The sequence below is a fragment of the Salmo salar genome, chromosome ssa21 (genome assembly GCF_905237065.1).
Source record: "Salmo salar chromosome ssa21, Ssal_v3.1, whole genome shotgun sequence".
In the NCBI taxonomy this organism is placed as follows: domain Eukaryota; kingdom Metazoa; phylum Chordata; class Actinopteri; order Salmoniformes; family Salmonidae; genus Salmo; species Salmo salar.
This window is the reverse complement of record NC_059462.1, coordinates 44,430,988-44,458,219: the sequence shown is the minus strand read 5'-3', so window position 1 is coordinate 44,458,219 and position 27,232 is coordinate 44,430,988. Positions and strand designations below refer to the sequence as shown.

At 51.2% G+C, this 27,232-nt stretch overlaps 1 protein-coding gene across 6 annotated transcripts in view; it reads left to right on the top strand.

Moving 5' to 3' along the window:
- Positions 1-27,232, top strand: part of LOC106582392 (band 4.1-like protein 5) — a 51,980-nt gene that overhangs the window by 4,812 nt on the left and 19,936 nt on the right. For all 6 annotated transcript variants that reach the window (XM_045704819.1, XM_045704820.1, XM_045704818.1 and 3 more), the window contains exons 3-11: positions 7,902-8,006; positions 8,522-8,564; positions 8,789-8,867; positions 8,990-9,034; positions 9,562-9,614; positions 13,390-13,510; positions 14,511-14,598; positions 14,873-14,961; positions 15,134-15,224. In XM_045704819.1, the coding sequence (XP_045560775.1) occupies positions 7,902-8,006; positions 8,522-8,564; positions 8,789-8,867; positions 8,990-9,034; positions 9,562-9,614; positions 13,390-13,510; positions 14,511-14,598; positions 14,873-14,961; positions 15,134-15,224 (714 nt within the window). The remainder of the gene's footprint in view (positions 1-7,901; positions 8,007-8,521; positions 8,565-8,788; positions 8,868-8,989; positions 9,035-9,561; positions 9,615-13,389; positions 13,511-14,510; positions 14,599-14,872; positions 14,962-15,133; positions 15,225-27,232) is intronic.

The following is a 27,232-nucleotide window of genomic DNA, read 5'->3' as shown; positions in this document are numbered from 1 at the left end:
GGTACAGACTAGACGTCATGTTGGGGAGATCTAAAATCGAAAATACTATGTAAATAATCCATTACCTTTGATTCTCTTCATCAGATGTCACTTCCAGGTATCACAGGTCCATAACGAATGTAGTTTTGTTCAAAAAAGCTCATCATTTATGTCCAAAAATCTCCGTCTTGTTAGCACATGATCTAAGCCAGCCGGACTTCTCGTCATGAACGAGGGGAAAAAATATATTTACGTTCGTTCAAACATGTCAAACGTTGTATAGCATAAATCATTAGGGCCTTTTTAACCAGAACATGAATAATATTCAAGGTGGACGAATGCATACTCTTTTATAACGTATTGGAACGAGGGTACCCAACATGAACTTGCGCGCCAGGTGTCTAATGGGCCATCATCGTTCCATGGCTCTTGTTCGGTCAGATCTCCCTCCAGAAGACTCAAAACACTTTGTAAAGGCTGGTGACATCTAGTGGAAGCAATAGGAAGTGCCAAAATATTCCTCAGCCCCTGTGTTTTTCAATGGGATAGGTTTAAAGGTAATACAACACATCAGGTATCCACTTCCTGTCAGAAAATGTCTCAGGGTTTTGCCTGCCAAATGAGTTCTGTTATACTCACAGACACCATTCAAACAGTTTTAGAAACTTTAGAGTGTTTTCTATCCATATATAATAAGTATATGCATATTCTAGTTACTGGGTAGGATTAGTAACCAGATTAAATCGGGTACATTTTTTTTATCCAGCCGTGCAAATACTGCCTAAAAATTGGATTACCTTTGCTGTTCTTCGTCAGAATGCACTCCCAGGACTTCTACTTCAACAACAAATGTTGTTTTTGTTCCAAATAATCCCTAGTTATATTCAAATACCTCCGTTTTGTTCGTGCGTTCAGGTCACTATCCGAAGGGTGACGCGCGAGCGCATTTCGTGACAAAAAAATTCAAAATATTCCATTACCGTACTTCGAAGCATGTCAAACGCTGTTTAAAATCAATTTTTATGTGATTTTTCTCTTAAAATAGCGATAATATTCCAACCGGGCAACGTTGTATTCATTCAAAGGCTGAAAGAAAAAAATGGAGTAGTCTTGTGAACGCGCATCTCAGTCTCACTCTCCCCAGGCTGACCACGAACAAATTCTGCTGCTGTTCTTTGCGCAGAGACAGCAGACACCCCATTCCACTTTCTGGTGGCTTTAGAGAGCCAATGGAAGCCTTAGAAAATGTCACGTTACAGCACAGATGCTGTATTTTCGATAGAGATGCAACAGAAGGACAACAAATTGTCAGACAGGGCACTTCCTGTATGGAATCTTCTCAGGTTTTGGCCTGCCATATGAGTTCTGTTATACTCAGACACCATTCAAACAGTTTTAGAAACTTTAGAGTGTTTTCTATCCAAATCTACTAATTATATGCATATTCTAGTTTCTGGGCAGGAGTAGTAACCAGATTAAATCGGGTACGTTTTTTATCCGGTCGTGAAAATACTGCCCCCTATCCCAAAGAAGTTAACACTTTTTTGGTTACTACATGATTCCATGTGTGTTATTTCATAGTTTTGATGTCTTCACTATTATTCTACAATGTAGAAAATAATTAAAATAAAGAAAAACCCTGGAATGAGTAGGTGTGTCCAAATGTTTGACTGGTACTGTGTGTGTGTGTGTGTGGAAAAACTGTGTGGTTCGAGCCCTGAATGCTGATTGGCTGACAGCTGTGGTATATCAGACCGTATACCACCGTTATGACAAAACATTTTATTTGTACTGCTCTAATTACATTGGTAACCAGTTTTTAGTGGCAATCAGGCACCTCGGGGGTTTGTGGTACATGGCCAAAATACCACAAACCCCAGAGGTAATTGCTATATCTAGGCACTCCGCTTTGCGTCTGTCTCGTGAATGGAAGTTGGAAAAAAATGCATTTACATTTTTAAGCCATATTGCCCAGCCCTATGACCTACCAGGAGCCAAGTGAATGGAGATACTCTTCTCCAGTGGGAAGACTTGCTCTTGTCCCTCAATGTCCTCTTTTATTTCTCTGGGATACCATTTCTTAGGTATTCCAGCTGTCAAACCAGTTGAATACCTGATCTTTTATCCCACTCTGGTATTCCACTGTAATGCAATAGGTCTACTTATAAACCGGGTGGTTTGAGCCCTGAATGCTGATTGGCTGACAGATGTGGTATATTTAAGCAATAAGGCACATGTCCAATATACCACGGCTAAGGGCTGTTCTTATGCAGGACCCAACGCAGATTCCCTGGATACAGCCCTTAGCTGTGGTTTAGTGTATTGGCCATGTACCACAAACACCCAAGGTACCTTATTGCTATTATACACTGGTTACCGACGTAATTAGAACAGCATTCGAATCACCCAGTTTATAACAGACCTTATACCATGGTTACTGTTCTAATTATGTTTATAATAGCAATAAGACACCGCTGGGGTTTGTGGTATATGGCCAATATACCACGGCTAACCACTATATCCAGGTACTCCGCATTGTGTTGTGCATAAGAACAGTCCATGGTACATTGGACATGTATATCACACCCCCTCGTGCCTTATTGCTTAACTATACAGTGCTTCTCCATTTGTTTATTCTGTTTTGCAATGCCTCTGATTGCATTGCTGTTGGAGACTTATTACAACATGGAATAGTGCACTGTTTGTCTGAAGAGTTTTTGGAGTTTAGGGGTGTATTCATTACGCCGATTATGTTGCAAAATGTTTTGTCTGTTGCACATTGTTTTAATAATTAATAATAGCTTCATATTCATGGGAAGGTATTATTTAGGAACATTGAGAAGTGTTCGCTGTGGCTGTGTATTAGAGGTCGACCGATTATGATTTTTCAACGCCGATACCGATTATTGGAGGACCAAAAAAAGCTGATACTGATTAATCGGCTGATTTTCTTTTCCAAATTGTTTTTATTGATTTATTTGTAATGATGACAATTACAACAATACTGAATGAACACTTATATTAACTTAATATAATACATCAATACAATCAATTTAGCCTCAAATAAATAATGAAACATGTTCAATTTGGTTTAAATAATGCAAAACAAAGTCTTGGAGAAGAAAGTAAAAGTGCAATATGTGCCATGTAAGAAAGCTAACGTTTAAGTGCCTTGCTCAGAACATGAGAACATATGAAAGCTGGTGGTTCCTTTTAACATGAGTCTTCAATATTCCCAGGTAAGAAGTTTTAGGTTGTAGTTATTGTAGGAATTATAGGACTATTTCTCTCTATACGATTTGTATTTCATATACCTTTGACTATTGGATGTTCTTATAGGCACTTTAGTATTGCCAGTATAACAGTATTCCGTCCCTCTCCCCGCTCCTACCTGGGCTCGAACCAGGAACACATCGACAACAGCCACCCTCGAAGCAGCGTTACCCATGTAGAGGAAGGGGAAACAACTACTCCAAGTCTCAGAGCGAGTGACGTTTGAAACGCTATTAGCGCGCACCCGGCTAACTAGCTAGCCATTTCACATGGGTTACACCAGCCTAATCTTGGGAGTTGACAGGCTTGAAGGGGTGGGTATAATTTGTGGAACGTTCCAACAGGAATCTGTTCCAAAAAACGTAAAGTGAAAGGTTGCCAACCAACAACGCATACAAAGTAGCAACGCATACAAACCTAGCTAACTAGCTGCCGAATAGGCATCAACTCACCACGTAGCTTATTCTTAATGTTTGTCCATAGGCAACCAGAGTGAGGACAGACATTTTTCGGAATAAACGTGATGAGTGAAAAACGCAATGAAATAGACCACTCCCTACCCGGTATCTTATTCTGTCGCTATACAACTTTGTATGCGTTGTTTTTTGGCAACCTTGTTATTTACGAAGTTTTTGGAATAGATTCCTGTTGGAACGTTCCACAAATTATACCCACCCGGGTTGAAGTCATAAACGGTGCAATGCTTGAAGCTCAGCGAAGAGCTGCTGGCAAAACGCACGAAAGTGCTGTTTGAATGAATGCGTACGAACATACTGGTGCCTTCCACCGCTCAGTCAGACTGCTCTATCAAATCATAGACTTAATTATAATATAATAAACACACAGACATACGAGCCTTAGGTCATTAATATGGTCGAATCCGGAAACTATCATCTCGAAAGCAAAAGTTTTTTTCTTTCAGTGAAATACGGAACCGTTCCGTATTTTATCTAACAGGTGGCATCCCTAAGTCTAAATATTCCTGTTACATTGCACAACCTTCAATGTTATGTCATAATTACATAAAATTCTGGCAAATTAGTTCGCAACGAGCCAGGCGGCCCAAACTGTTGCATATACCCTGATTCGGCATGCAATGAACGCTAGAGATTTGACACAATTTCATGTTAGCAGGCAATATTAACTAAATATGCAGGTTTAAAAATATACTTGTGTATTGATTTTAAAGAAAGGCATTGATGTTTATGGTTAGGTACATTGGTGCAACGACAGTGCTTTTTTCGCAAATGCGCTTGTTAACTCAACACCCGTTTGGTGAAGTAGGCTGTGATTCAATGCGAAATTAACAGGCACCGCATCGATTATATGCAATGCAGGACACGTTAGATAAACTAGTAATATCTAACATCAACCATGTGTAGTTAACTAGTGATTATGTTAAGATTGATTGTTTTTTATAAGATAAGTTGCTAGCTAGCATTAAACTTATCTTGGCTTCTTGCTGCCCTCGCGTAACAGGTAGTCAGCCTGCCATGCAGGCTCCTCGTGGAGTGCAATGTAAGGCAGGTGGTTAGAGCGTTGGACTAGTAACTGAAGGTTGCAAAAACAAATCCCCCCTGAACAAGGCAGTTAACCCCTGTTCCTAGGCCGTCATTGAAAATAAGAATGTGTTCTTAATCTGACTTGTCTAGTTAAATAAAGGTGTTAAAAAAAAATATATATATATATATATATATATAAAAATCGGCAAATCGGTGGCCAAAAATACTGATTACCGATTTTATGAAAACTTGAAATCGTCCCTAATTAATCGGCCATTCTGATTTTAATCGGTCGACCTCTACTGTGTATCTCTACCGTTAAGAGTCCTGATGACGTCCGTCTGTAATATTCAACAACAAATAAGTTACTGTAAAAACGGAACACTGTTTTTCCCTCCTCCGACATCATTGCACGCACAATATAAGAGCACAATGTGTACTGTCATTTTTTAACCATGCTGCACGACGTCAGCTCAGCAACAATAACAATGGAGGTGCGGCCGTAGCGCTGTTTCCACCTACTGCAAATTCCATCTTTAAGTGTAACACAGCAGTTCTGGTTTGCTGTGTTTTTTTAGTTGTGTGTTCTTCTTCCCTTTGGTTAGCGTAATGTTCTGTTTAGGCTGTCTATGAGCTCCCCAGGCAATAACTCACTGAATGATTGTAATCATCAAGGCCTTGTGTTAGTGTTCTTCTGAGACAGCTTTGGGTGTAATGGGCTGACCCTTTGTTTACATGTTCTGTGTGATGTCTGACTAGCATGCTGCTACAGCAGCCACACTTGGGACGAGCTGGAATAGTGGGATTAAACAGAGTGAATAAACATGTTGACTCATAGGGCTTGGAAACTTAATGATGGGTTGGTATTTGTAAAACATGAATGACTGGACTTATTTTAGAAAAACCTTTGCATGTTCACTGTCCAGTCCTTTTCCCTGTAAGGATACCATGGGGGACTTGAGCTCACTTGGTCAGTAGAAACTGAAGTTGTTACCTAATCAGGCCTAATGCATTCTGATTTAACAATGAGTTAGGTTTTAGTGCTAGTCAGTCAACAGTCCAGAATAACTGTTAAAGAAACTGTGTGGCGTAGCATGTTTATTGCCCTTACCAAGATGGTTGAAGGCTTGGGTATGCCCACCCAAAGGATTTCCTAGAGTTACACGTCTGCAACAGCAGGCAGCACAGTGGAGAACCTGATGATTCACCTCTCCTCAGACACCTCCAGCTACTGGACTCCAGTCTGAATGAGGGAGCCTCACGCTTTAAGACTATGTTAGGAGGAGGGCTGCCATATTTATTGTCCCCTCCCTCAGTCCTGCCCCAGTGGCTCTCTGACTTGCATGCATTAGAAATGTAACTGTCTCTCCAGGCAAATAGTTGGCCGGGCAGGCTGGAAACCTCTGAACAGTGTGGCAGGGAGGCCTGGGGTTCACTGGAGCGCACAATGGCTGCTTTGTGTCTATTGTCCCTGGCTGCGGGGCTGCTTTGTGTCTCTTGTCCCTGGCTGCGGGGCTGCTTTGTGTCTCTTGTCCCTGGCTGCGGGGCTGCTTTGTGTCTATTGTCCCTGGCTGCGGGACTGCTTTGTGTCTCTTGTCCCTGGCCGCGGGGCTGCTTTGTGTCTATTGTCCCTGGCCGCGGGGCTGCTTTGTGTCTATTGTCCCTGGCCGCGGGGCTGCTTTGTGAGCTATGCCAACTTCATGGGGCCTGCGTGAGTATCTGGCAGGCTCGGGCTAACACTGAGAACTGTGCAATGGCACCATCCACCCCTCTGCTCATGACCACACCCTCTGTATAGCATGCTGGACCAGAGATGGGCAGGGCAGGCATGTGTCCTCACTGCTAATGTCAATGTTTGTTCCCCTGCAGGGGTGTGTGTGTGTGTGTGCTTTATCTATGTCTACAGCAGTGTCACAACCGGTAATGTGCATGTTAGGTTTTAGCGATACTGTTGCAGGCTTTGCTGCATGTGGTAACGTTTTATGATTAACCTCCGTCTTTAGTGTGGTGAGTTAGCTTTGTTTGAGCACTTGGGAATGTCTCCTCTGAGTAATAAGTTGCTTGTGTTCACGAAAGTAACAGTCTGAAGGATGAAGTGAATTCTCCCATCCACTACAAGGGCTGTTTTCTCCTCTTCTATAAGCTTTGTTCATTCAGTCACCTTGAACACAAATGAGCTCAAAGTTGCGGCCCAGCGGCGTGACCGACCCAACCCGCGGCCCAGCGGCGTGACCGACCCAACCCGCGGCCCAGCGGCGTGACCGACCCAACCCGCGGCCCCGCGGCGTGACCGGCCCAACCCGCGGCCCCGCGGCGTGACCGGCCCAACCCGCGGCCCAGCGGCGTGACCGGCCCAACCCGCGGCGTGACCGACCCAACCCGCGGCTTTTGTTTTTGCTGTGTCTCTCCACTCTGGTCCGGTGAGGCAGGACAGGGGGAGTCAATGGGAGCGGTTTGTTTTAATAGGCTGACTTCGGATCAGTCATCCGCTGAGAGTCTCTACACGACAGGGCTCCACGCTGGGCGCTGTGTAGTCAGGCTGACTGGGATCACGTGAGACAGTCACTGACCCGCTGTGCAGGTGCCTTCGAATAGGTTGCCATGGCAAACCCCCGTTTGGTTGTCCTTCCTTCCAGCTGTTTTAAAGTTGGCTCCGCCGTGTAGTGAACTGCCTAGTACAGCAGCAGGCTACAAACAGGAGTAGCACTGGTTAGCTCTCTGTCTGATTCTGAGCATGGCAATGTGCGTGATTTTTAAAACGGGTGAAGCCAGCAAAATAATGTCTTCTACTTAGTGCTTGTCTCTCTTTCTGGTGTTTTCTAGTCAGAGGCAATGAAATCAACACCAGCTCTGGGGAATGGAATATCAGGGAAGAGTACCAAACAGATCCCCATTTTCTCTTTTCCACCAGTGGTGCCTCAGTGAAACTTCACTACAATAGCTCATTATATTTGTATTGTTGACCATAATGAATACCATTGAGCAACAGTTTACAAATAATTGAATTATTAAACAATTATCAAGATACTAAAGAGAACCCAGTGAAAAGTCTTGACCTAGTCTGTTGAATGATTGATTAGGTTGATGACATTGCTTCCAGACTAATGACTGTGTGATGTGACCTCTGACCTCTCTCGGTCCTGTCAGAAAAAAGCCAAGGGTGAGGAGCTGTTTGACCAGGTCATGTATCATCTGGACATCGTAGAGAAGGACTACTTCGGACTACGCTTCATGGACTCTGCACAAGTACCGGTAAGTACAGACAACCAATTACAACCCACCCTTGTTCTGACTAGAAATTTGGAAGGGGTTTGTTTTTGGTTAGATTTATCCACTCTCAACTGGAATTGCTCTTCTCTGGAATAGTGATTTGAATAACATTGTTCAGTTTACGTACTTTTGTTTTTCTAATGTAGGGTTTTTCTTATGGGAAGTTCAAGTCTAGTTCTTTTCAGAAAGTTATTTTGAACTGCCTCAGTCAGAGATTCAGCAGCTTGGGCATGCTGATATGGTGTGAAGGGCATGGAAGGAAGGAGGGAGAGGGGAGGGAGAGGAGAGCGGGAGGGAGGACTGGAGAGAGAGGAATGTGGGGGAGAGGAGTGTGAAAGAGGGGTGTGGCAGAGACCTTCGGTTCCATCATCAGCGCGATGAGGGAACCGCTCTCTCTCTCTCTCTCTCTCTCTCTCACTCACACACATGCGCTCTCTCCTAAACCCCAGCCTCTACCTCTGTTCATGCCTCACAAATGTCTTTTTCATCTTTTGTAGCATTGGCTTGACATCACAAAAAGCATAAAAAAACAAGTCAAAAGTAAGTATCTTCTTTACCTAACAGTCACTGGAGATGCATGACCTATTACTTCTACTGTCTCCTTCTGTACCAATGGAGACCTAGAGCTGTAGAGACGTACAATGGATAAACTGGTGCTTTCATGTAACAGCCAGAAATGGATTGATTTCATTACTGGCATTCCAACTTTCACACCAAGTTATTTTCCTTCATCTCTTTCTTCCTTCCCCTATTTCTCTGTGCAGTCGGACCTCCATACTGCCTTCACATGAGGGTTAAGTTCTACTCCTCAGAACCCAACAACCTGCATGAGGAGTTGACCAGGTCAGCTTGTCATTGTCGTGTTATTAGTATTCAATCAAGCAAATGTTTTTAGAACATTTATGTTGATGAACATTGGATTGATTGGTCAGTTATCTGGACTTATGACCTTCTTGTTCCTTCAGATATCTATTTGTATTACAACTAAAGCAAGACCTCCTCAGTGGAAAGTAAGTAACCCTCCTCACTCAACAGTTGTCCTCTTCTTATAGTAGATGTACAGTAAATTAGATCAGTGTATAGTTCATGTGCTTCATTATATTTGATGTCTGTAGGCTAAGTACATCATTACATTTCATTTTGGCTACATCTGTTCTGTTGCATCATGGTACAGATGCTAAGAGGTTTAGCTACAGTAGTGGATTACACACTTGATGTTGGGGAATGGAATTATTTACATCTATAAGTAGTGTGAATATTAGTATCTGTTTTCGATACAGGGGATTAGTGTTCATGTTATGTCTGTGTGGTGAGCCTATAACACAGGGTTGTGAGTGTGTGAGAGCGTGATCTCTGGAGAGAGAAACAGGCTGGTAGATCCAGTGTACTGTATTACCTCAGTAGTTCCCTGGTCTAACAGCTGTGACTGATCTCTTCAGACAGTCTCCTTGCCTAGAGCGTACTGTATCTCCATGTTGGAAAGCAACAGCATCCAGACAGCTGTAATCTATTGTCCACTCTCCTCCTTGTGTCACAGGTTAGAATGTCCTTTGGACACAGCAGTGGAACTGGCAGCCTTCTCATTACAAGGTAAGAACTAGGATGGCCTAATGTCTTGTTGTGGTTGTCACTCTTCTTGAATGAGATCCACTGAGTTGCACTTTTCTGAGGGGGTGGAATCTAATCTGTCAGAAGGGAGAGCCCACAGCACCCCAGTAGTATTCAGAGCCTGTTAACATGGTGGAGTATTCAAGGAAAATGGAAGATAGCCCTGTACCCACATTCCAGAACTGTCTTTCCAAAGGGTTGGAGAAATGCTGAGGCTGCAGTCCTTGTTGACTGTTTCAACTGTAAATGAGCACTCCAGGGTTGTTCTGAAAGGAAGCGAGCTCCCCTCCCTCTCTCTCTCCCTCCCACTCTTCCAGCTCCTCTGTGGGGTAAATGCCAGCTCGTTAGTGTCCAGCTCTCTACAAATGCCTCCTAATCCAGCCCTCTGCCTCGTTCCTTCGTTCTCTCTCACTCACACACTCCTTCTGTCTCTTGATCTCGCTCCCTCCCCTTTTCATAGAAATCCTCCACAGCTCAACATAGCCCCTTTTCACATACAGAAAAAACACTATTATTCTCAATTATTGTTAGCCAGAACTCAGAATGGCCCTTCCTAAACAAAACAGTCACACTCGCATATACACTTTTTTTTTTTAGGTGGAATAGATATCAGGGTTTCAGCTCTTATTCTTCAGACTGTATTCTGTTCTGCTAGCCAAATGGCCAGTGAGTCAAACGATGTCTCAGGTTGGAATGTAACACCAACTGAATGTCCAGTCCGTAGCTAGATTTCACTCTGTTTGGCAGCTAGGCTGGGTGTCTGTCCATAATCCTGGAGCACATCACTGATAACGGAGTCTCTCCTCACTTCCACCACCCAGATAACATGGTGACACCCTATTTATCCCCCAGCCTGCAGAGTCACACTGCCGCCCTATTTATCCCCCAGCCTGCGGAGTCACACTGCCGCCCTATTTATCCCCCAGCCTGCAGAGTCACACTGCCGCCCTATTTATCCCCCCAGCCTGCAGAGTCACACTGCCGCCCTATTTACCCCCCAGCCTGCAGAGTCACACTGCCGCCCTATTTACCCCCCAGCCTGCAGAGTCACACTGCCGCCCTATTTATCCCCCAGCCTGCAGAGTCAGACATTATCTGCATGCTGCTATTTAGGGAAGGAGGAGAGTGAGGCGTCATTGGAGGTCTGTTGCTCGGCTTGAATGTGATTTGGATGTTAGTGTCCTAGTGGGTTTTAGTAATTTAAGGAGGAGGGGTGGGGGGCAACCTTTTAAAGGGATTATTCAAAATGTACAAATTTAATGAATAGCTAGCAGGTAATCTATAGATCCTTAGTCAGTGACCAAAATCATGGGGACAGAAGAATACATTCCCACAGGTTCTCATTAGCTTCACTTTTATTGCAAAACAAGCCCAGACCCCAGATAGCAAATTGCCTTAACCATGATATATAATGGCGCCGAACGGGATGCCTGCCGTTCCTGACCAACTGTGCTATTTTGTTAGTTTTTTCGCATTGTTTGTAACCTATTATGTACATAAAGTTGCTGCTACCGTCTCTTATGAGTGAAATGAGCTTCTGGACATCAGAACGGCGATTACTCACCTCGAACTGGACAAATAATTTTTTTATTTAATGAGTCTGACTCGAAGGATATACTGCTTTCCGTAGAACTTGTCCAAATCCCCGTCATTCGCGTGAAGAAAAGGCGGCGTTAGCAAGGGGGGATGTCTTGTTAGGATTCTTAGGCACGTGAGTAAATCACCATTACCATCGGTTCTATTGGCCAACGTGCAATCACCAGAAAACAAACTGGATGATCTACGGTCGAGACAAACGGGACATTTTAAAAACTGTAACATCTTATGTTTCACCAAGTCGTGGCTGAACGACGACACGGATAATATAGAGCTGGCTGGTTTTTCTGTGTAAATCGCCAGGACAGAGTAGCTACGTCTGGTAAGACGAGGGGCAAAGGGGTGTGTCTATTTGTCAATAATAACTGATGGTGCGCGATGTCTAATGTTAAAGAAGTCACGAGGTATTGCTCGCCTGAGGTAGAGTACCTCATGATAAGCTGTAGACCACACTATCTACCAAGAGTTCTCATCTATATTATTCATATGTCTATATACCACCACAAACCGATGCGGGCACTAAGACCGCACTCAACGAGCTGTATAAGGCCGTAAGCAAACAATGCTCATCCAGAAGCAGCGCTCCTAGTGGCCGGGGACTTTAATGCAGGCATACTTAAATCTGTTTTACCTAATTTCTACCAGCATGTCACGTGCAACCAGAGGAACCCTAATACGGACGCTTATAAGAAATCCCGCTATGCTCTCAGACGAACCATCAAACAGGAAAAGCGTCAATACAGGACAAAGATTGAATCCAACTACACCGGCTCTGACGTTCATCGGATGTGGCAGGGCTTGCAAACTGTTACGGACTACAAAGGGAAACCCAGCCGCGAGCTTCCCAGTAATGCAAGCCTTCCAGACGAGCTAAATATATTTTTATGCTCGTTTTGAGGCAAATAACACTGAAGCATGCATGAGGGCACCAACTGTTCCGGACGGCTGTGTGATCACGCTCTCCGTAGCAAGCAAGATCCTTTAAATAGGTCAATATTCACAAGGCCTTGGGGCCAGACGGATTACCAGGGCGTGTATTCAGAGCATGCACAAACCATCTGGCAAGTGTCTTCACTGACATTTTCAACCTCTCCAGAGTCTGTAATACCCACGTTTCAAGCAGACCACCATAGTCCCTGTGCCCAAGAATGTGAAGGTAACCTCAGCGTTCAACACTGTAGTGCCCACAAAGCTCATCACTAAGCTAAGGACCCAGGGACTAAACACATCCCTCTGCAACTGGATCCTGGACTTCCTGACGGACCACCCCCAGGTGGTAAGGGTAGGCAACAACACATCTGCCATGCTGATCCTCAACACCGGTTCCTCTCAGGGGTGTGTACTTAGTCCCCTCCTGTACTCCCTGTTCACCCACGACTGTGTGGTCAAGCACGACACCAACACCATCATTAAGATGACAAAACAGTGGTAGGCCTGATCAATGATGGGAGAGCCTATAGGGAAGAGGTCTATTTCTTGAACTGCACTGTTGGTTAAGGGCTTGTAAGTAAGCTTTTCACGTTAAGGTCTATTAAGGTCTGTTGTATTCGGCACATGTGACAAATAAAATTTGATTTTATTCAAGAACTCATGTATATGGTTGTGTTCCAGCAGAGCTGGCAGACTGACCCTGGGTAGCGTGCTCTGGACATGGTGTCTGAGTTCGGGTTGGTTAGGGTGTCTGAGTTGGGGTTAGGTTTAAAGTACTCAGTATGTAACCTGTTGTGTTCCAGCTGAGCTGGGAGACTGTGACCCTGTGGAGCATGATCTGGATCTGGTATCTGAGTTGGGGTTAAAGTAATCAGTATGTAACCTGTTGTGTTCCAGCTGAGCTGGGAGACTGTGACCCTGTGGAGCATGATCTGGTATCTGAGTTGGGGTTAAAGTACTCAGTATGTAACCTGTTGTGTTCCAGCTGAGCTGGGAGACTGTGACCCTGCGGAGCATGCTCTGGATCTGGTATCTGAGTTGGGGTTAAAGTACTCAGTATGTAACCTGTTGTGTTCCAGCTGAGCTGGGAGACTGTGACCCTGCGGAGCACGCTCTGGATCTGGTATCTGAGTTGGGGTTAAAGTACTCAGTATGTAACTGTGTGGCATGCTCTGGATCTGGTATCTGAGTTGGGGTTAAAGTACTCAGTATGTAACCTGTTGTGTTCCAGCTGAGCTGGGAGACTGTGACCCTGCGGAGCATGCTCTGGACATGGTGTCTGAGTTCCGCTTCATGCCAGAGCAGACGGAGGCCATGGAGCTGGCCATCTTCAACACCTGGAAGGAGTGCAGGTAAAACAATGATATCACATGTCTGAGTAACACTATGGGATCACAATTGATAGATCATTTACAAGGTAACGTTTTAATGAAAGCTTGTGTAAAAATGTCTAGAGGTTGTATTGCCCATCTTATTTACATTTACATTTTAGTCATTTAGCAGACGCTCTTATCCAGAGCGACTTACAGTAATGAATACATACATTTCATGCAGAAAAAAAATTTGTACTGGCCTCCCGTGGGAATCGAACCCACAACCCTGGCGTTGCACACACCATGCTCTACCAACTGAGCCACAGGGAAGACTATCTTATAAGACTATCTTATACAGCCTTTATGTTACAATGGTCACAGCCGGGCGTCACAGCCGGGCGTCACAGCCGGGCGTCACAGCCGGGCGTCACAGCCGGGCGTCACAGCCAGCCAGGGGTCACAGCCAGCCAGGGGTCACAGCCAGCCAGGGGTCACAGCCAGCCAGGGGTCACAGCCAGGCGTTTGGGTGCCAATAGTTGGTTACTCACCTACCTAGTTAAACCCTCCTTGGGGAGCATACAGCAGGTCATCCATGGCTATAGGACACCTATATTATTTGATCACCTACATCATACTCAAGCTGGGGGTGTTCCCAGGCTGGGTGAAGTACACTTATTTTTAGAACTTGATTTATAGCATGTGTCGGTGTGGACCGGGGTCGACCAGAGGTTACGTTGACTCATGTACTACAGAGGATCAACATTGTCTGTTTTTTAACCCTGGGCACATGCATGGGCTTCCTGTGTTGTATGACTTCCTCATGGGTCTGATTTTAATGTCACCTTTAAGATTTACAATCATCAGTCAGGGTTCATCTCAAGAGTCAGCATTCTTTGTATGTGACCTTGTCTCTCTCTCACACCATACATACATACATACATACATACATACATACATACATACATACATACATACATACATACATCCCATCTCCTGTTCAACCCAGTATTCTGTATTTTCTCCCTCTGCTCCATCCCAGGGGCCAGATGCCGTCGCAGGCAGAGATTAACTACCTGAACAAGGCCAAGTGGCTGGAGATGTATGGGGTGGACATGCACATGGTCAAGGTGAGGAGAACAGAACGTGCTGTACTGGTCCTGTGTCTCTCACGTGGTAGAGCATGGCACTTTCAACGCCAGGGTTGTGGGTTTGATTCCTACGGGGGACCAGTATGAAAATGTATGCACTCACTACTGTTAGTCACTCTGGATAAGAGCCTTCTAAATGACGTGAATGTAAAATGGTAAAAGGGAAATGCAGAGCGTTAGTAACGATTTAAGGACGGTGACAAACATAAACAGGAATACTGCGCTGAATGGGTGTGTCCTCTTTTCCCTCCAGGCTCGAGATGGTAATGAATACCAGTTAGGACTGACTCCCACTGGAGTGCTGGTGTTTGAGGGAGAGACCAAGATAGGCCTGTTCTTCTGGTAAGATGCATTTAAGCTCCTAAATCTGCTGGTGCGCTCACTTTCCAATAGACAAACCCTGTGTCAATAGATGGTAAGGGACATCCTTGTTTTTAACAGAACTGGAGAACATCTTACACCTGTTGCATCTGAAACACGGTGTGTGTGTGTGTGTGTGTCCCTGTCCCCCCAGGCCCAAGATCACCCGTCTAGACTTTAAGAAGAGCAAGCTGACCCTGGTGGTGGTGGAGGAGGATGGAGAAGAGGCTCAGGAGACAGAAGAGGTAATAAACAACCCTACTCTACACTGGGGTAGCCATGGTCCCTACTCTGACTCACACACACACACTGGGGTAGCCATGGTCCCTACTCTGACACACACACTGGGGTAGCCATGGTCCCTACTCTGACTGACACACACACACTCACACTGGGGTAGCCATGGTCACTACTCTGACTGACACACACACACACTGGGGTAGCCATGGTCACTACTCTGACACACACACACTGGGGTAGCCATGGTCACTACTCTGACACACACACACTGGGGTAGCCATGGTCACTACTCTGACACACACACACTGGGGTAGCCATGGTCACTACTCTGACACACACACACTGGGGTAGCCATGGTCACTACTCTGACACACACACACACACTGGGGTAGCCATGGTCACTACTCTGACACACACACACACACACACACACACACACACACACACACTGGGGTAGCCATGGTCACTACTCTGACACACACACACACACACACACACACACTGGGGTAGCCATGGTCACTACTCTGAACACACACACACACACACACACACACTGGGGTAGCCATGGTCACTACTCTGACACACACACACACACACACACTGGGGTAGCCATGGTCACTACTCTGACACACACACACACACACACTGGGGTAGCCATGGTCACTACTCTGACACACACACACACACTGGGGTAGCCATGGTCACTACTCTGACACACACACACACACACACACACACACACACACTGGGGTAGCCATGGTCACTACTCTGAACACACACACACACACACACACACACACACACACACTGGGGTAGCCATGGTCACTACTCTGACACACACACACACACACACACACACACTGGGGTAGCCATGGTCACTACTCTGACACACACACACACACACACACTGGGGTAGCCATGGTCACTACTCTGACACACACACACACACACACACACTGGGGTAGCCATGGTCACTACTCTGACACACACACACACACACACACACACTGGGGTAGCCATGGTCACTACTCTGACACACACACACACACACACACACACTGGGGTAGCCATGGTCACTACTCTGACACACACACACACACACTGGGGTAGCCATGGTCACTACTCTGACACACACACACACACACACACTGGGGTAGCCATGGTCACTACTCTGACACACACACACACACTGGGGTAGCCATGGTCACTACTCGTGAGTGAGCTGAAGAAAATCAGAAATCAGCTCAATGTAATTGAAGAATCCATAGAATCTAACCACTTCAGGAAAAATTGGAAAATGCTAAACGAACAACAATACACAGAGTTATCTTTTTGGCCCTATAACCAAGAACAAACAGTGAAAACATATACATGATCAAATACAAATCTTAGAATCAACTATTAAGGACTATCAGAACCCACTGGATTCACAAATTACATTTGAATGAACTACAGGACAAAATAAAAACCCAAAAATGAAATGATGAAATATACAGACAACAAATTCCAGTTGGCTATACTTACTCTTTAACATCATTCTTAGCTCTGGCATCTTCCCCAATATTTGGAACCAAGGACTGATCACCCAAATCCACAAAAGTGGAGACAAGTTTGACCCCAATAACTACCGTGGGATATGCGTCAACAGCAACCTTGGGAAAGTCCTCTGCGTTATCATTATCAGCAGACTTGTACATTTCCTCAGTGAAAACAATGTACTGAGCAAATGTACTTTTTACTAAATTACCATACAATGGAGCATGTATTCACTCTGCACACCCTAATGGACAAACAAACACACCAAAGGTGAAGTCTTCTCATGCTTTGTTGATTTCAAAAAAGCCTTCGACTCAATTTGGTATGAGGGTCTGCTATACAAATTGATGGAAAGTGGTGTTGGGGAAAAAACATACAACATTATTAAATCAATGTACACAAACAATTGTGCGGTTAAAATTGGCACACATTTCTTTACACAGGCCTTGGGGTGATGCCGCTTAAGCCCCACCCTCTTCAACAAATTGGCGAGGGCACTAGAAAAGTCTGCAGCACCCGGCCTCAACCTTCTAGAATCTGAAGTCAAATGTCTACTGTTTGCTGATGATCTGGTGCTTCTGTCCCTAACCAAGGAGGGCCTACAGCAGCACCTAGATCTTCTGCACAGATTCTGTCAGACCTGGGCCCTGACAGTAAATCTCAGAAAGACAAAAAATAATGGTTTTCCAAAAAAGGTCCAGTCGCCAGGACCACAAATACAAATTCCATCTAGACACTGTTGCCCTAAAGCACACAAACTATACATACCTCGGCCTAAACATCAGCGCCACAGGTAACTTCCACAAAGCTGTGAACGATCTGAGAGACAAGACAAGGGCATTCTATGCCATCAAACGGAACATAAAATTCAACATTCCAATTAGGATCTGGCAAAAAATACTTGAATCAGTTATAGAACCCATTGCCCTTTATGGTTGTGAGGTCTGGGGAAAACACAATTGAGACTGGGCGGGCGGGCAGGGGAGGGAGACTGGGCAGGGAGGGAGGGAGACTGGGTGGGCGTGCGGGCGGACGGGGAGGGAGGGAGCGAGACTGGGCAGGGAGGGAGACTGGGTGGGCGGACAGCTAGGGAGGGAGACTGGGCGGGCGGACAGGCAGGGAGGGAGACTGGGCAGGCAGGCAGGGAGGGGAGACTGGGCGGGCGGGCAGGCAGGCAGGGAGGGAGACTGGGCGGGCGGGCAGGCAGGCAGGGAGGGAGACTGGGTGGGCGGACAGGCAGGCAGGAAGGGGAGGGAGACTGGGCGGGCGGGCAGGCAGGCAGGGAGGGAGACTGGGCGGGCGGGCAGGCAGGCAGGGAGGGAGACTGGGCGGGCGGGCAGGCAGGCAGGGAGGGAGACTGGGTGGGCGGGCAGGCAGGGAGGGAGACTGGGTGGGCGGGCGGGCAGGCAGGCAGGGAGGGAGACTGGGCGGGCGGGCGGGCAGGCAGGCAGGGAGGGAGACTGGGCGGGCGGGCAGGCCGGCAGGGAGGGAGACTGGGTGGGCGGACAGGCAGGCAGGAAGGGAGGGAGACTGGGTGGGCGGACAGGCAGGCAGGAAGGGAGGGAGACTGGGCGGGCGGGCAGGCAGGGAGGGAGACTGGGCGGGCAGGCAGGCAGGGAGGGAGACTGGGCGGGCGGGCAGGCAGGCAGGGAGGGAGACTGGGCGGGCGGACAGGCAGGCAGGAAGGGAGGGAGACTGGGCGGGCGGGCAGGCAGGCAGGAAGGGAGGGAGACTGGGCGGGCGGGCAGGCAGGCAGGAAGGGAGGGAGACTGGGCGGGCGGGCAGGCAGGCAGGAAGGGAGGGAGACTGGGCGGGCAGGCAGGCAGGGAGGGAGACTGGGCGGGCGGACAGGCAGGCAGGAAGGGAGGGAGACTGGGCGGGCGGACAGGCAGGGAGGGAGACTGGGAGGGCGGGCAGGCAGGGAGGGGAGACTGGGCGGGCGGACAGGCAGGCAGGAAGGGAGGGAGGGTGGGCGGGCGGACAGGCAGGGAGGGGAGACTGGGCGGGCAGGCAGGCAGGGAGGGGAGACTGGGCGGGCAGGCAGGCAGGGAGGGAGACTGGGCGGGCGGGCAGGCAGGGGAGGGAGACTGGGCGGGCAGGCAGGCAGGGAGGGAGACTGGGCGGGCAGGCAGGCAGGGAGGGAGACTGGGCGGGCAGGCAGGCAGGGAGGGGAGACTGGGCGGGCGGGCAGGCAGGCAGGGAGGGAGACTGGGCGGGCGGACAGGCAGGCAGGAAGGGAGGGAGACTGGGCGGGCGGACAGGCAGGGAGGGAGACTGGGAGGGCAGGCAGGCCGGCAGGGAGGGAGACTGGGCGGGCCGGCAGGTGGAGGAGGATGGAGAAGAGGCTCAGGAGACAGAAGAGGTAATAAACAACCCTACTCTACACTGGGGTAGCCATGGTCCCTACTCTGACTCACACACACACACACTGGGGTAGCCATGGTCCCTACTCTGACACACACACACACACACTGGGGTAGCTATGGTCCCTAACACACACACACACACACACACACTGGGGTAGCCATGGTCACTACTCTGACACACACACACACACTGGGGTAGCCATGGTCACTACTCTGACACACACACACACTGGGGTAGCCATGGTCACTACTCTGACACACACACACACACACACACACACACACACACACACACACACTGGGGTAGCCATGGTCACTACTCTGACACACACACACACACACTGGGGTAGCCATGGTCACTACTCTGACACACACACACACACTGGGGTAGCCATGGTCACTACTCTGACACACACACACACTGGGGTAGCCATGGTCACTACTCTGACACACACACACACTGGGGTAGCCATGGTCACTACTCTGACACACACACACTGGGGTAGCCATGGTCACTACTCTGACACACACACACACACTGGGGTAGCCATGGTCACTACTCGTGAGTGAGCTGAAGAAAATCAGAAATCAGCTCAATGTAATTGAAGAATCCATAGAATCTAACCACTTCAGGAAAAATTGGAAAATGCTAAACGAACAACAATACACAGAGTTATCTTTTTGGCCCTATAACCAAGAAGACTGGGCAGGCAGGCAGGCAGGGAGGGAGACTGGGCGGGCGGACAGGCAGGCAGGCAGGGAGGGAGACTGGGCGGGGCGGACTGGCAGGCAGGCAGGGAGGGAGACTGGGCGGGCGGGCGGACAGGCAGGCAGGCAGGGAGGGGCGGGCGGGCGGACAGGCAGGCAGGCAGGGAGGGGCGGGCGGGCGGACAGGCAGGCAGGCAGGGAGGGAGACTGGGCGGGCGGACAGGCAGGCAGGCAGGGAGGGAGACTGGGCGGGCGGACAGGCAGGCAGGCAGGGGAGGGAGACTGGGCGGGCGGACAGGCAGGCAGGGAGGGAGACTGGGCGGGCGGACAGGCAGGCAGGGAGGGAGACTGGGCGGGCGGACAGGCAGGCAGGCAGGGAGGGAGACTGGGCTGGCGGACAGGCAGGCAGGCAGGGAGGGAGACTGGGCTGGCGGACAGGCAGGCAGGCAGGGAGGGAGACTGGGCTGGCGGACAGGCAGGCAGGCAGGGAGGGAGACTGGGCTGGCGGACAGGCAGGCAGGCAGGGAGGGAGACTGGGCTGGCGGACAGGCAGGCAGGCAGGGAGGGAGACTGGGCTGGCGGACAGGCAGGCAGGCAGGGAGGGAGACTGGGCTGGCGGACAGGCAGGCAGGCAGGGAGGGAGACTGGGCTGGCGGACAGGCAGGCAGGCAGGGAGGGAGACTGGGCTGGCGGACAGGCAGGCAGGCAGGGAGGGAGACTGGGCTGGCGGACAGGCAGGCAGGCAGGGGAGGGAGACTGGGCTGGCGGACAGGCAGGCAGGCAGGGAGGGAGACTGGGCTGGCGGACAGGCAGGCAGGCAGGGAGGGAGACTGGGCTGGCGGACAGGCAGGCAGGCAGGGAGGGAGACTGGGCTGGCGGACAGGCAGGCAGGCAGGGGAGGGAGACTGGGCTGGCGGACAGGCAGGCAGGCAGGGAGGGAGACTGGGCGGGCAGACAGGCAGGCAGGGAGGGAGACTGGGCGGGCGGGCGGGCGGACGGACAGGCAGAGAGACTGGGCGGGCGGACGGGGCGGGGCGGACAGGCAGAGAGACTGGGCGGGCGGACGGGCTGGCGGACAGGCAGAGAGACTGGGCGGGCGGCCAGGCAGAGAGACTGGGCGGGCGGCCAGGCAGAGAGACTGGGCGGGCGGGCAGGGAGGGAGACTGGGCTGGCGGACGGGCGGGCAGGGAGGGAGACTGGGCGGGCGGGCAGGGAGGGGAGACTGGGCGGGCGGGCAGGGGAGGGAGACTGGGCGGGAGGGCAGGGAGGGAGACTGGGCGTGTGGGCAGGCAGGGAGGGAGACTGGGCGGGCGGACGGGCTGGCGGACAGGCAGAGAGACTGGACGGGCGGGCGGACAGGCAGAGAGACTGGACGGGCAGGGAGGGAGACTGGGCGGGCAGGGGAGGGAGACTGGGCGGGCGGACGGGCGGGCGGGCAGGGAGGGAGACTGGGCGGGCGGACTGGCAGGCAGGGAGGGAGACTGGACGGGCGGGCGGGCAGGGAGGGAGACTGGGCGGGCGGACGGGCAGGCTGGGAGGGAGACTGGGCGGGCGGGCAGGCAGGCAGGCAGGCAGGGAGGGAGGGAGACTGGGCGGGCGGACAGGCAGGCAGGGAGGGAGACTGGGCGGACAGGCAGGCAGGCAGGCAGGGAGGGAGACTGGGCGGACAGGCAGGCAGGCAGGGAGGGAGACTGGGCGGGCGGACAGGCAGGCAGGGAGGGAGACTGGGCGGGCGGACGGACGGGCAGGGAGGGAGACTGGGCGGGCGGACGGACGGGCAGGGAGGGAGACTGGGCGGGCGGACGGACGGACAGGGAGGGAGACTGGGCGGGTGGACGGACGGGCAGAGAGACTGGATGGGCGGGCGGACGGGCAGAGAGACTGGATGGGCGGGCGGACGGGCAGAGAGACTGGATGGGCGGGCGGACGGGCAGAGAGACTGGGCGGGCGGGCGGGCAGGGAGGGAGACTGGGCGGGCGGGCGGGCAGGGAGGGAGACTGGGCGGGCGGGCGGGCAGGGAGAGAGACTGGGCGGGCGGACGGGCAGGGAGGGAGACTGGGCGGATGGACAGGCAGGCAGGCAGGGAGGGATACTGGGCGGGAGGACAGGCAGGCAGGCAGGGAGGGAGACTGGGCGGGCGGACAGGCAGGCAGGCAGGGAGGGAGACTGGGCGGGCGGACAGGCAGGCAGGGAGGGAGACTGGGCGGACAGGCAGGCAGGGAGTGAGACTGGGCGGGCGGACGGGCAGGGAGACTGGGCGGGCGGACGGGCGGGCGGACAGGCAGAGAGACTGGGCGGACGGGCGGGCGGACAGGCAGAGAGACTGGGCGGGCGGACGGGCGGGCGGACAGGCAGAGAGACTGGGCGGGCGGACGGGAGGGCAGGGAGGGAGACTGGGCGGGTGGGCAGGCAGGGAGGGAGACTGGGCGGGCGGACGGGCTGGCGGACAGGCAGAGAGACTGGACGGGCGGGCGGACAGGCAGAGAGACTTGGCGGGCGGACGGGCAGGGAGGGAGATTGGGCGGGCAGGGGAGGGAGACTGGGCGGGCGGACGGGCGGGCGGGCAGGGAGGGAGACTGGGCGGGCGGGCAGGGAGGGAGACTGGGCGGGCGGACGGGCAGGCTGGGAGGGAGACTGGGCGGGCGGGCAGGCAGGGGAGGGATACTGGGCGGGCGGACAGGCAGGCAGGCAGGCAGGGAGGGAGACTGGGCGGGCGGACAGGCAGGCAGGGAGGGAGACTGGGCGGACAGGCAGGCAGGCAGGCAGGGAGGGAGACTGGGCGGGCGGACAGGCAGGCAGGGAGGGAGACTGGGCGGGCGGACGGACGGGCAGGGAGGGAGACTGGGCGGGCGGACGGACGGGCAGGGAGGGAGACTGGGCGGGCGGACGGACGGGCAGGGAGGGAGACTGGGCGGGCGGACGGACGGGGCGAGTGGGCGGGCAGGGAGGGAGACTGGGCGGGCGGACGGGCAGGGAGGGAGACTGGGCGGGCGGACAGGCAGGCAGGGAGGGAGCCTGGGCGGATGGACAGGCAGGCAGGCAGGGAGGGAGACTGGGCGGGCGGACAGGCAGGCAGGCAGGGAGGGAGACTGGGCGGGGCGGACAGGCAGGCAGGCAGGGAGGGAGACTGGGCGGGGCGGACAGGCAGGCAGGCAGGGAGGGAGACTGGGTGGGCGGACAGGCAGGCAGGGAGGGAGACTGGGTGGGCGGACAGGCAGGCAGGCAGGGAGGGAGACTGGGTGGGCGGACAGGCAGGCAGGCAGGGAGGGAGACTGGGCGGGCGGGGCGGGCAGGCAGGGGGACTGGGCGGGGCGGACGGGCGGGCGGACAGGCAGAGAGACTGGGCGGACGGGCGGGCGGACAGGCAGAGAGACTGGGCGGGCGGACGGGCGGGCGGACAGGCAGAGAGACTGGGCGGGCGGACGGGCGGGCGGACAGGCAGAGAGACTGGACGGGCGGGCGGGCGGGCGGACAGGCAGAGAGACTGGACGGACGGGCGGGCGGGCAGGGAGGGAGACTGTGGACGGGCAGGGAGGGAGACTGGGCGGGCGGACGGACGGGCAGGGAGGGAGACTGGGCGGACGGGCAGGGGAGGTAGACTGGGCGGACGGGCAGGGAGGGAGACTGGGCGGGCGGACGGACGGGCAGGGAGGGAGACTGGGCGGACGGGCAGGGAGGTAGACTAGGCGGACGGGCAGGGAGGGAGACTGGGCGGGCGGACGGGCAGGCAGGCAGGGAGTTAGACTGGGCGGGCGGACGGGCAGGGAGACTGGGCGGGCGGACGGGGCGGGCGGACGGGCAGAGAGACTGGGTGGGCGGACGGGCAGGCAGGCAGGGAGGGAGGGAGACTGGGCGGGCGGGCGGGCGGGCAGGCAGGGAGGGAGACTGGGCGGGCAGGCAGGGGAGGGAGACTGGGCGGGCAGGCAGGGAGGGAGACTGGGCGGGCGGACAGGGAGGGAGGGAGGGAGACTGGGCGGGCGGACAGGCAGGCAGGGAGGGAGGGAGACTGGGCGGGCGGGCAGGCAGGGAGGGAGACTGGGCGGGCAGGCAGGGAGGGAGACTGGGCGGGCGGACGGACAGGGAGGGAGGGAGGGAGGGAGACTGGGCGGGCGGACAGGGAGGGAGGGAGGGAGACTGTGCGGGCGGACAGGGAGGGGGGGAGGGAGGCTGGGCGGGCGGACAGGGAGGGGGGAGGGAGGCTGGGCGGGGCGGACAGGGAGGGGGGAGGGAGGCTGGGCGGGCGGACAGGGAGGGGGGGAGGGAGACTGGGCGGGCGGACAGGGAGGGGGGGAGGGAGACTGGGCGGGCGGACAGGGAGGGGGAGGGAGACTGGGGGGGCGGGCAGGCAGCGAGGGAGGGGAGACGGAGTCAGGGAGTGAGACTGGGCAGGGAGGGAGGGAGACGGAGTGAGACTGGGCAAGGAGGGAGACTGGGCAGGCAGGGAGGGAGACAAGACATATAGTTGTGTAATGGGATGGAGTAGACCAGGGACTGGCAACAGGAATTATGTTAAGAATGAGTTTAATTTAGGACGTCTGTTCCTAAGTATTCCCACAAAATAAATAAAATAGACTTGCTTGTGTCTCAATGTAATCGAGGTATATAATGATTTCATTTTCAAATACAATCTCTTTTTGGGCTTAGTTGTGGTCAATTTGCAGTGTACAAATTATTCTCATTATTTTCCCGGCCCCCCACCATTCGCTCTGACTAAAATTGGCCTGCTGCTGAACCTAGTTGCCTAACCCCTGGAGTAGACTAATTAAAGTCATGATTTATGAAGCTACTCTGGACTGTTGCTCAGCCAGTCTGACAGGTGACCACTCGGAATCTGGCCAGGGTCTTGACTTTGGGACTTTTTACTAATCGTGTGTGTGGGGGGGTGTCTGTGTGTATATGGGGGGTCTGTGTGTGCACACTCAAAGGTATTCTGCTTGTCCTCTCCTGATGTCTTTGTAGAAGTCTTAATCCTGCCTAGGGTTGAAATTCCGGTTGGTTGTTCCCAGAATAGGAGAGAATAAGCAGGAAATCTGGAATTCTCAAACCAGCATTTCTGAAAAAACAGGGAATTTATTGAAAGTTCCCCAAATTTTTCTACCCTAATCCTACATGTGAATGTGTGGTATTCTCTTTGTACCCTGTACTCTGTTCTTGTGTCCGATTTAATGAAGCACTGTTAGCTGAGCACTGGACAGAAGGACAGAACACTGCTGAGAAAGTCGCTACGCTGGCATAACCGAATAGGATACGAGAAGGGATTTAATTTGCCTCATCGAGGTCTGATGGAAAATTGCAATAATGAGCAAGTTAATGAAAGGAAGCAGCCTCTTCTTGCGTGCGGGCGCTCACTCTGGGGTATAGGATTGTTGTACACTACCAGTCAAAAGTTTTAGAACACCTGCTCATTCAAAGGTTTTTATTTATTTTTACTGTTTTCTACATTGTAGAATAATAGTGAAGACATCAAAACTATGCCTTTCCTGTGGCTCAGTTGGTAGAGCACGGTGTTTGCAACGCCAGCATGGTGTGTGCAACGCCAGGGTTGTGGGTTCGATTCCCACGGGGGGCCAGTACAAAAAAATGCATGAAATGTATGCATTCACTACTGTAAGTCGCTCTGGATAAGAGCGTCTGCTAAATTACTAAAATGTAAAATGTAAATGTCTATGAAATAACATATATGGAATCATGTTGTAACCAAAAAAGTATTAACCTCTTACATCTAGACGTTCCGCTGGTGCGAAATACAAACTCCTCGAAAATCCGAAAACTTCCATTTTTCAAACATATGACTATTTTACACCATTTTAAAGACAAGACTCTCCTTTATCTAACCACACTGTCCGATTTCAAAAAGGCTTTACAACGAAAGCAAAACATTAGATTATGTCAGGAGAGTACCCAGCCAGAAATAATCAGACACCCATTTTTCAAGCTAGCATATAATGTCACAAAAAACAAAACCACAGCTAAATGCAGCACTAACCTTTGATCTTCATCAGATGACACTCCTAGGACATTATGTTATACAATACATGCATGTTTTGTTCAATCAAGTTCATATTTATATCAAAAAACAGCTTTTTACATTAGCATGTGACGTTCAGAACTAGCATTCCCACCGAACACTTCCGGTGAATTTACTAAATTACTCACGATAAACGTTCACAAAAACATAACAATTATTTAAAGAATTATAGATACAGAACTCCTTTATGCAATCGCGGTGTCCGATTTTAAAATAGCTTTTCGGTGAAAGCACATTTTGCAATATTCTGAGTAGATAGCTCGCCATCACGGGCTAGCTAATTTGACACCCACCAAGTTTGGTACTCACCAAACTCAGATTTACTATAAGAAAAATTGGATTACCTTTGCTGTTCTTCGTCAGAATGCACTCCCAGGACTTCTACTTCAACAACAAATGTTGGTTTGGTTCCAAATAATCCATAGTTATATCCAAATAGCGGCGTTTTGTTTGTGCGTTCAAGACACTATCCGAAGGGTAACGAAGGGTGACGCGCGGACGTGTATCGTGACAAAACATTTCAAAATATTCCATTACCGTACTTCGAAGCATGTCAAACGCTGTTTAAAATCAATTTTTATGCGATTTTTCTCGTAAAATAGCGATTAATATTCCGGCCAAGAAGGCCAAGAAATGGTCAGACAGGGTACTTCCTGTACAGAATCTTCTCAGGTTTTGGCCAGCCATTTGAGTTCTGTTATACACACAGACACCATTCAAACAGTTTTAGAAACTTTGGAGTATTTTCTATCCAAAGCTACTAATTATATGCATATTCTAGTTTCTGGGCAGGAGTAATAACCAGATTAAATCGGGTACGTTTTTTTATCCGGCCGTGAAAATACTGCCCCCTATCCATAACAAGTTAAACAAATCGAAATATATTTGAGATTATTCAAATATCCACCCTTTGCCTTGATGACAGCTTTGCACAGTCTTGGCATTCTCTCAACCAGCTTCACCTGGAATGCTTTTCCAACCATCTTGAAGGAGTTCCCACATATGCTGAGCACTTGTTGGCTGCTTTTCCTTCACTTTGCAGTCCAACTCTTCCCCAACCATCTAGTAAGAAGAAAAACCCTTGAATGAGTAGGTGTTCTAAAACTTTTGACTGGTAGTGTATATTTTCATCTGAATTTTAAGAGAAATATACACTAACCACCTTTTCTAATATTGAGTTACACCCTCCCTTTTGCCCTCAGAACAGGCTCAATTCGTTGGGGAATGGACTCTACAAGGTGTCGAAAGCTGACTCCAATGCTTCCCACAGTTGTGTCAAGTTGGCTAGATGTTCTTTGAGTGATGGACCATTCTTGAAACATTCGGGCAACTGTTGAGTGTGAAAAACCCAGCAGCGTTGCAGTTCTTGACACAA